Here is an 11,398-nt window from a genome sequence, read left to right on the forward strand (position 1 = left end):
AATACTTCAACGGTTTGGTGAATGGATACATGTAAATGTGTAGAGATAAAAAAAGTTACGCTTTAATGCATAATGCAAAAAAAAAAATGCTCAAACATATTTTAATCTTGTCCTGGGCAGGTGGTAAAAATTATGATAAAGAGAGATTTAAAAAGAATATAGCTGAATAGTCATTCCTGTCACACAATGGTCATGCTTGCGTATGTTTTCCCTCTATAAATCAGTTCATTATTTTGACTACTGCAACAAATGGAATAGTTCACGGATTATTGTCCTGTAAAATAGAAACTATGCATCAAACTTAAAAATGTGATGTTGAAATTTCTTAAAGAGAACTCTTAAAATGATGCCAAAAATGAATTTATGTAATAATTACGGAAATGAATTTTTAGCTCGACATGTTTGGCATGTTTGATCGACTCAAATTCGTTTATTTTTTGGGTTAATAAATGATTCTATTTCAGACACAGTTCTAAATCAGCACCGAACACGTGCAGCACGTGCACTGGGGACTGCAAGAAGAGTTTTCTATGTGGTCTGAAATCTGGACGTAACGGCGACCCTGACATTTGTAAAGATTTATAGAAACATATCATGTGATATATCTAAATATAAAAGTGATATGTAGGCAATAAGTCAGCAATTTAGTGTGTCGTGTCTTTGTTAAACATTGAAAATGCTTGACAGTGATGATGTCATTACAATGTGAACTGCGTAATACAAGCACTGCTTTACCATTTGTAAAAGTAGTGCGGTCGGTGGTAGGAAGTTCTGCTGAATGTTCAGCGCGTTGCGGACAACACACCGCCTGGTTCGAACTGTTTCAACCAAGAAATCACGGGTAACAGAAATATATATCAGTAGATATTAATTTGATGTATCGTTTTTAGTATGCACGTGTCATGGGTTGCTTTGGTAGGACCGTACCGGCGACATTTGTCTGTACGTGACGGTTTATTTGTATTGTAATGTCAGAGGGTGCTAACAAGTGCGACAGAAGGGCTGTAAAATTAATGAACAATATATCATAGATATGTGATTATTTATTATAATGCAAGATATTGTTCAAGTGTGCATGCACTATTCTTGGTAGCGATTGCGACTGCACGGATCTGTCGCTGATGTTTAAGCGTTAGATGTAAGTGAATTTTAGTTGAAGGACAATGCAATTTACAGAAGACGCCCCTAATTTAAGAAGCTAGGCTGGTTATTTAGCGTGATAGCTCAAAAAGTATTTGATATAGATTCATGAAACCTTGCATGAGTCTTAATCATGATATGAACTTGCGCACCTCCTATTATTCATCTGGCTGTCCCCTATTTTCATAGTTATGGCCCCTGAAATAGTCAAAAATTCATATTTTCACCTTGTGACACGCCTTGCTCATAAAGTATTTGATATAGATTCATAAAACCTTGCATGAGTCTTAATCATGGTATAAACTTGCGCACCTCCTATTTTTCATTTGGGTCAGCCCCCTATTTTCAGAGTTATGGCTCTTGAAATAGTCAAAAATGCACATTTTCACTACAGACACATTCTAGTTTCTTTACAAATGACATTCATTTTTAAAGGGGTTAAGTATCCATAGTACGGAAAGTAGGGCAGAGCATGTAATGGGCAGGTAGATTGTTGGTAAAGATGTTGTTCGTTTATCAAATATGTCTGTGTCTTGATGATATACTCATTAACCTTAAACTTACAGGCACATTTAGTGTTTGTACATTTTTTGTAGCTGTAAGTATAAAACTGTAGCCCCTCCAGGTACATTTTTATTACTACTCTGTGTTTTTCTTTAATTTTGACACAACTGGAAAGTCATAGTTACCACTGGACCACTATGCTTCTGCTTTGATGTGTTGAGATTTATTAATCTAATATTAGTTAACATATATACAGTCACACAATGGAATAATGCATCTATAGGACGATATAGGAGATAGGGCCAATAGCCTTAAATATAATATTCGACCCTACGGCTTCATTATGCTTATCAGTATTGTCATCACATGAATATTACATGCCTTAATTTGAAAACCTAAACTTGAAATGAAACAACGCAGCCGAGTTTTAATTTCTGACTCAGGAATATATTACATACATCCCGGAAGCGTACAGTAGTAGTAGTTTTACCAAAATGGGATTTGAAAAAAAGTCGAATTGAAATGGATTTTCGTGTGGGCAGGTAGGGTGTTTTAGAGTGATTTTTGTGCGGGAAAAAGGTAAAAAATGACTGGAAAAAAGACCCCGCCCCCCCCCCCCTATAAAATGGGGGGTATTTTTATGGGTATACGTTCATTTTAGTGAACGCTTATTGCTTCGAATAAACCTTGAACAGCGGTAATATACATTGGACCAGAGATGAATGGGATGGTTGAAAGTTTCAACCAAAGATAAAAAATAATTTTTGCATAAATTGACTTATCGTAAGTATATAAAAAGCAGTGTGTTGCCTTCATTGAGATCAAACAACATGGGTTCAGTTTCCTATCAACACGGCGATATTACTAGCATAAGAGGTGTGGATGCTATTTGTCATCAGGTGAACTGTTTGACTGTAAAAGCTCATGGCCTGTCATCACAAATAGCTAAGAAATATCCGTGGGCTGATATCTATGCGAAAAGAAAATCGATAGGAAATAGAAATCTAGCCACGGTGGAAACGAGAGGAACGCCAGGCGATGTTGCTATATACGGAGACAATTCGGGTTTTCACGTTGTTTGTTTGTTAGCCCAGTGGGAATACGGCAAATGCTTTCGATCTCGCAGAGAGGAAATTTCGCCGTACAAAGATACACCAGAGAAAAGGTCGGAATGGTTCAAGGAATGCTTGGACAAACTAGGAAAACGCGATGACATACAAACGATTGCCTTTCCAGAAAATATCGGATGCGGCTTGGCTGGAGGGAATTGGAAAATCTACTTGGAGCACATTAAAAACTTTGCAAAAGATTACAATAAAACGGTGCTCATAATAAAGTATGACAACTGAATGCATGAGACTCGCCTTACTTACTTGTCCAATGCGATGCCCACTGTGTTCATTTCTTTCAGGAGAAGTTTGGCATACCACAGGGCGATGTTTCGAGACCAGATTTATATTTTTTATGTATTTAGGAAAATGCACTATATAAACAGCTTGCGCTTCTTACCATTTTAGTAAAGTAAAAACAGGTTGTCATTACAACAATATGTTAGACTGTAAAGATAAGAAAAGCTATACTCCAAAGCAAACATTGACTCATGTTATCAATTGGAAGAAGTTGATGAATAAAGCATCAAGCAAACAGGAAAAGATGGCGCTTACATTATTGATGACCGTCCGCATGATGAAAGATCTGGACAGTCTGAAGTGGTTATGCGAACTGTATGACTGTGACATTGAAAACATTAAAATGGAGTGGTATATGCATGACAAGATAGAAGACATGTATTTGTTGAATAACTGTTAACTGTATTTAGTACTGAGTAATAAACATGAAAAATAATGAATGTTTCTAGTAGCACTATCCCTAAAACAATAAAAGTAAAGTCAGAAGAGCTGTTATATGTTCTCAGACATTAATACACAGTCAGAGCGATGCCAGTTTCGACGCACAACTGTGTACTATATCAACAATGAATTTTCCTTTGTCTCAATGACCCATTACGATTTGAACATTTAATTCAGATTAAGAAATACTTTATCTGTCTTTATATACAAAATATAATAGCAGAACTGCTTCTTTTATGATTTACAAGCAAATCCTAGAGCTACAAAGATATTCCACATTGTGCACATTTTTGCCTCAAAACAGCGCAGTTCAATGAATGTACAGCTTCAAAGCCCTATCAACTGCATGCTATAGCTTTGATTTGGAATGTACAAGGCGTAAGCAATGTACCTGTAACACTTTACCGTCAATAAAACAGACTATTTTCTGAGAACATGCATTTTTTTGCTGCCAAACACGGTTGCATTCTGTGATCTAAAGCGTTGTGCACATTTGTGATACAAAACAGCTTATTTGAAACACTGTACATGTTCAAATTCCTGTAAAATACTCAAGGTTTCGATAATTTAGTGTGTGCAAGGCTTTTAGCACCATAATAACAGTAAAACAGAACAGTCTGCGAAACAACTGTGACGTTCTTCATCAATTTACAGCGTACACATACTGACAGTGCGTGGCAGTCACAACTGCATTGAACAGAATGAAAGTAAAAAGTTCTCTCTGAGTTTTGGAGCTTTATGGAATTATTTGGAGGATTTGGAAGTAACAAAATGAAAAGGTAGGTGGATTTTATGTCAGTGAATGACATTGTCTTGCTTTGATAAGTTTGTAGTGGGAATAAACACTTTATTTTGACTTTTTTCGCGCAACGACATATGTGACGCACCATGACATTTTGGGTCCAAATTCGGCGTTACGTCATTTGAGAAAACATCGATTAAAGTTACGTCACAAAAAATGATGGACGTTACCACGTGTTCGCGCAATTAATGCATTTCTTGTTTTCAATAATACTCTACCTGCCACAAGAAAAAAATGAAGTGACATTTATAAACATTTCCGTGTTTTGCAATTGCGTTTCTTTAAAAATTTAAATGATTGATAATTTATCGCCCTTTGAATCGACGCGCCATTTGTAAACATCGAAGGTCGCGGGAAAATGAAACTACCGAAACAATTATTTGATGATTTATTTCGATTGTATAAAGGATGACAGTTAGCGAATCTCAAGGTAAGTAAGTATTTAAGCGATATGTAGTGTTAAAAATATATTTGAGTTTATATCGACGTTTTGTCCAATATCTTTTCCAAAAATAGCCCAGAATTTGACACTAATGACAGATTCGAGGTAGATTTCGCGCAGTTCACATTTTATTTACAAGTGTCAATATATGTAGAACTATATTTTATATACTAAATATGCCATGAATTCAACTTTTTTTAAATCGGGTTTGACTCTTATTCAGTAGAATCTGTATGCAAGACAATTACAAGAAGTATTCGGTAGAATCAGTATGCAAAACAGTTACATGAAGCCTTGTGATTCTGGTGCCAGACAAAATTACAACAGTCAGTCATAATGTTTAGTTACATATTAAAGTTAAAGCACTGACCATTTTATAAATATAGCCATGCCATGAAAGTGACTGATTAGGTATAGTTGAAACACATCTATTGTCAGCTTCAACCACTAATTTCTTACATGTATGTCAAATCAGGCCATACATAAAACTTCTACAAGGCATAAATATTGTTTTTACTTGGAAAGAGACAGTTTTTTTCCAAAGCTTTTCATGATAAATTTGCATACTGTTCACTTGGCCATTATTGTACTGTTTCTGGCAAGTGACTAAAAAACACTTTGTAAAATAAATAAACATTAGATACATTGTGTTTTGAAGCCTTACCAGGAATTCAAACCTATACTCTTTTATATAAGTCTTTGTGCTAAATATATACTGAGCTAACTGCCAGACATTTTTTAGATCTGCATTTCAGCCTTTTTGAGTATTTTTTTTTTCATTTTTACAGATCAACCACTGAGGATTGTTTGGCTTGATGCAGTGACCTTAAACATGTTAAATGATTTTCCAGGAAGGTCTATACACAACAAGCTGAATTTTATGGGGGTTTGTAAATTTCTTCATACATTTTTACAGTTACTATACTGCTATTCTAAGAAAGATAAAGACATAAAGTAGCATAAACATAAATGACTATTTCATCCATAACATTTTAAGAGAAATGATTTTGATTATAGACCAATTCAAAAATATGTGTAATATATTAAGAAGTGAATAAGTAATGAAATACAATATTGAATATATCATGTATGTATTTTTTCATATTTTCAAAACTATTTCTACAGTATTGTGTTTACATTAAGTTTGATTGCATGAATTGTATGTCTAGTCTGTAGGAATCTTAGCTAGTTTATGTATTCTTGAAAAGCTACTTTTTCTGCATGAATACTGTAAGATTCTTGGATGAGTTTATACTTATCAAATCTGCTTTCATTCAGCTTTTAACAAAAAGACTCTCTTAAGCTTAAAAAAGTGCTTTACAGTCTTATATTGTAACATTATACTAATCCTATTAAAATGAAGTTCTAATGTTGATGAATTTTTGTTTTGCAGTGATGAAAGAACTATCAATATTTAAATGGAATGAAACAGAAGGATTTAATAATGTTCTACTGATCATCCAGCTGAAATCATGCCTGTGGAATAGAGTGCATGTCACAAAAACTGATATGAGCAAATAACTCCATATTGCACAAATAAGGTCATGTTTCCTGCCTCATGGCCTGAAAAATTAAGATTCTAGTTCAAATTACAAATGTGTTTCAAGAAATGTAAAACTTAGTCAACTGTGAGAAATATTGGGTTAAAGTAGTGTTCTGATGTCATGACAGCTGTGAAGTTGTTTGAGAAGCACTATCCTAATTGTTCTAACAATACAGAATTTAACTTATAAATTTTCCAAAACTGCATGCATGAAATACTAAGACATGTCTATTGAATGAATCCTAGTTGTTTCAAAACTACAACATGTGTGACATTAAAGCACAACCTTTGGAGGAAACATTTTTACAATAAAAACTGCCTTGCCAGTGTGAGTGTAGGAAGGATTTTTCCAGAAACGGCAGAAAACTACCAGTATAGCAGAAAATATTTGTTACTGGCTGAATATAATATATTTTATTTCAAGAATTAATCATGTTAATCTATGGTTATAATTGTGTTAAAAGATATTTTTACATGACATGACCTTTGCAGAAATAGCTAATTTGTTTGCAAAACATTGTGAGTTGCCATGGTAACACAAATTTGACTTAAATTAGATTTGTTTGATTATGTAAACATCATGTGTCTTGTTTATATTCTGCTAATCAGACTATGTTCTGCAAGAAAATATCTTTTATGTGTAACCATCAACAAAACATGTTATAACACAAATCTGCCATAAAATGGCAGAGCTGTAATGCAGGTAGGCATATCAGGAAAATATGTAGTTCTCAAAGACAAGTTATATTACATAAAATGATGTTTGTTTTTTATAAATGATAATAATTGACCATTTGTGGTGTAAAACAAATGTATACTGAACAGATGCTAAATGAATGTTCTGATTCTTTCTGGAAAATTTCACAAAAAATCTATTATTTTAAGAAAATAGTGCATTGTTGCCATGGTAACATTAATTTAACTTTTATCATCATATGTAAACAACATCTTTCTTGTTTATATGTTATATATGTTAAGCTGTATTATGTTAGTGAATATATTTTCATATGTAATAATTGCATCAACAAAGCACTATGTTATTACACAAGCCTGCCTTAAAATGGCAATAATTGTAACTGAGAGAGGTGTATCTGCAAATTATGTATTTCTCAAACCATATTACATTAATTTTCATGGAATGAGGTCTACTCTCTTACTTTTAAATAAGAAAACAGACAGCTTTTGATGTAAATATATGGAAAAACACTTCCAATATATATTCAATATATTACAAAGAAATTGCCAAAAATGTTAGTATTTTTGTAAGAAAATACCACATTGTTGCCATGGTAATGTTAGTATTTTTGTAAGAAAAACCACATCGTTTGCCATGGTAATGATTCACTGATCAGTATATCTAAGTCTTTTAAAATTTTAGCAAACTCACAGTTGATAATAACAGTCTAATTATTATATTTTCTTGCCTGATTTTCTTTCTTACTGTTTAATAGATAAGGTGTCTATAATAATAAGATTAATGTCCTAGTTTTTTGGGATGTTGTCTAATTTGATATCAAATAAATAATTCTGTATCTTGTTCAAAAGAATGTCATAACACAGTTGTCTGTAAACTGTTTGCACACTAGAAAAAGTAAATTGTGTATTTATTTCACATTCTATGTATCTGTTGCTAGATTCACCAAGAGACTGTTTAACAGAGGTTAACCAACGTGTTGCTATAGAAACGATTTTAGAACATAAATATTTTTATACTACAGAAAGAAAGAGACAAAAGAAACACATTCCATTAATTGCATGTTGCTTTTGTTATTTATCATGTATTTAATCTTGATATTATTTAAATATGGTGTCATTATTAAGATATACTGTCTCAATTTTGATACAGTTAGACAAAAACATGGTGTCCGAAAAGTGGTAATATCTTCATGACAACGACTGATTTTTGTTCTCAAATTGAAGATTTTTACTCAGAACGTGTCAGTCTGTCAGATTAGCCCAAAACCCCATTTTTGATCAAAATTGCATTTGGACCCAAAATCTCATGCTCTGTCACATATGTGCAGAATGATGCAATTTCTGTCAAATTTTGGGAGCTCATATTTTGTTAACGCATGGATGTAAAAAATATCTCTTTTAGGACAAGAAAGCCTGTTTGCTAGCGTAATGAATGCATGCAAAAATCTTGTTCTGAAACACTTGTTTATGTATTTTTTTTACTCTGAAAAATTGTTGAAATTCATGTGAAATGCTCGCGAAAATGAGTGATTTTGAAACGTAAATATCTTATTCATTTCTCAATGTAAATTCATGATATTGGTCTCATTCGAAAGCTAAACCCTTTCTTGTTTTGATGTTAAAATGTCAGAATTTACAAAAGTGTGGAAATATGTGATTTTTAGCTCAGAAGTGACATACCGTATTGTCAACATAACAGTAATGCGCCATTTGCAAAGTTGCAAGTTTCGACCCTCGTAGTTTTCTATTGCATAGATGTAAAAAACATTTCTTTTAGGACAAGAAAGTCAGTTCGCTAGCGTAATAAATGCATGCAAAAATCTTGTTCTGAAACACTTGGTTATGTATATTTTTTACCATGAAAAATTGTTGAAATTCATGCAAAATGATCGCGAAAATGAGTGATTTTGAAACGGAAATATCTTATTCATTTCTCAATGTAAATTCATGATGTTGGTCTCATTCAAAAGCTAAACCCTTTCTTGTTTCGATGTTAATTTGGCATAATTTACACAACAGTGTAAATATGTGATTTTTTGCTCAGAAGTGACATACCGTATTGTCAACATAACAGTAATGCGCCATTTGCAAAGTTGCAAGTTTCAACCTCCGTAGTTTTCTATTGCATGGATGTAAAAAATATCTCTTTTAGGATAAGAAAGCCTGTTTGCTAGCGTATTGAATGCATGTAAAGATTTCATTCTGGAACATTTGGTTTAGCATATTTTTGAACATGAAAAATTGTCAAAATTTGTGTAAAATGCTCGCGAAAGTAAGTGATTTTGAAACGTTAATATCTTATTCATTTTTCAATGTAAATTCATGATGTTGGTCTCATTCGATAGCTAAACCCTTTCTTGATTTGCTGTTAATTTGTCACAGTTTACAAAATTGGGGAAGGACCTGATTTTTTGCTCAGAAAATGACACACCACGGTAAACAACAATGGCCGCGCCGTTACAACAGAGGTGCAGGTTTGGGCGATAATTTTGCAAAAAGTAAATAAGATATGAAACTGAAAATTTAATACAATAAGGATAAAAGTATTGGCTTTTAAATGAGACCATTTTCATCTTTCTGCGATCAGAAATAAGTTCAAAACATTGATTTGAAATGACCCTGTCATTCACCATTTCTCGTCTTTTTTTTGCATTTTCAGAGAATAGGGTCACGTAAGGTCGCTACGTCATCACTCACGTCATTTAGGAGCTGGACATAACAATAACAATATGGCTTTCAACGGTCACAAGTATTTCTCTGAAATAAAATCATTTTACTGTGTTTGTAGATGGAGGATCGGAAAAAAACTTTATGAGAAAATACATCTCAGAATGACTGCCGTTAAAAATTACCAAGGATGGAGGCGGATGCATGATACAGGAGCTGAAAAAAAGGTAGGTGAATGTTTTCATCTGTCACTGCTCAGTATGTTGATTGTGATTTGAACTTTTGAAGTGGCTTAGCTTTCTTAGATGCTCAGTTGTACATATTAAATATACTTATAGACCAGATTCTGTCTCATTTTATGTATATAAAAAATTAATAAGTACTTTGACTGAATGAATCTTCAAAAAATCAATGATAGAATGATGTTTTGCTTATTTTTTTTTTTTCAGAGCAACATGTCCAGGCCTGCCAAATATTTACAAGCATAGACTGAAGAAGTGTGAAGCATACTGAAGTGATGTGTGTGTGTGTGTTCCACAGCTGTAAATTATGGAAAGAAAAGCAGGTATTTATTTTACAAAAATTCTCTATTGAATTTTAGCAGACATAATGCCTTTTCAGCTTCATCACAGTGTAAGGCTGTAGAAACTTTGTAATGAATTTATGTAAGGCAGAAAACTTGAAAATCTAACACTGTTTGAAGATATATGAACTAGCTCAGCTTTCAGAAATGTTCAGAAAATATTTCTAGACTTAATTTTATCACATTCATTGTGTGTAAAAATACATAAGCACTTTTGCAGAATGAGTTATCAAGAAGCACAGATTTTCTAATGTTTTGCTTATTGTTTTTTCAGAGCACTACAGTGATTTGCACAGGCCAAGATGTCTCAAGTTGTACATTCAAACAGAAGTGATGGGTGACAGGCTTTTACTAACAACTTGTGAAGAAAAATCAGGTAGCTATTCATTTTACAAATATTGAATTAAAAAAAAATACAATACCATTTCAGCTTGATGCTTGAACTTTTTGTTATATTTTCTGTACTGGAGGCTGTCAGTATCAAGTGTCATTTTACATTTGATTTTGTGTCATGCACAAAAAAAAAAATATGAACAGTGAGTTACAGATGCAATGATAGATTTTCTTCAGCATATTTCTTGAGAGAGAGAGAAAAAAAAAAATTTTCATTTCAACAAGCATAATTTCATTTCAGCTTCATATGTTTGCATTGAATTACTTTGTTAGAAAATTTGAAATGCCATTCAGTCTTATAATTTTTTCTGTTACAGATAGCTAGAGCAGAGACCAGATGCTGTGATTGATGCAAACAGAGATAGACGTTTTACAACTGAAATGATAGACTCTGATATTTGCATGTATTGTTTTGTATGATGAACTTTGTCCGTGCAAGTGGCTATGCCCGTAAAAGAGGCACACTTTTGCTCATTGAGTTTGTTATCTTTTTAAAAATATATAAAGTAATGGTAGGCTCCGAGATGAAGGTTTAGTGTTGTTTGTCTGTATTATAAGAGTCTAGTAGCCTGTCCTGTCTGTCCGCAGTCAATACTTTGCCAGCTTGTTTGCTAAGTACACTGTCCCTATGAAACATTAAGAAACACTGGCATTCACCAGTGTGAGTAAACATGTTCACTCATGCTGGTAGTGCCTTTGCTTATTATGTGTACTTGGTGGACAGGTATGGTCTATCACATCTCGGAGATCAAGCAAGGGTCGTTGGCAAAGATGAAAT

At 33.2% G+C, this 11,398-nt stretch overlaps 1 protein-coding gene and 1 pseudogene across 1 annotated transcript; both read left to right on the forward strand.

The window, feature by feature from the left end:
* LOC128547535 (sphingomyelin phosphodiesterase-like) overlaps nucleotides 1–11,398 on the forward strand; it is a 45,650-nt pseudogene extending 34,252 nt beyond the window's left edge.
* On the forward strand, nucleotides 2,475–2,993 carry LOC123540143 (uncharacterized). The gene has a single exon (XM_045324940.2). The coding sequence runs from the start codon at nucleotides 2,475–2,477 to the stop codon at nucleotides 2,991–2,993; it is 519 nt and encodes a 172-aa protein (XP_045180875.2).

The sequence above is a fragment of the Mercenaria mercenaria genome, chromosome 12 (genome assembly GCF_021730395.1).
Source record: "Mercenaria mercenaria strain notata chromosome 12, MADL_Memer_1, whole genome shotgun sequence".
Classification (NCBI taxonomy): domain Eukaryota; kingdom Metazoa; phylum Mollusca; class Bivalvia; order Venerida; family Veneridae; genus Mercenaria; species Mercenaria mercenaria.

Bases quoted from the DNA above. Each gene is read 5' to 3' on its own strand.
- LOC123540143 (XM_045324940.2), top strand. From the start codon at position 2,475: ATGGGTTCAGTTTCCTATCAACACGGCGATATTACTAGCATAAGAGGT.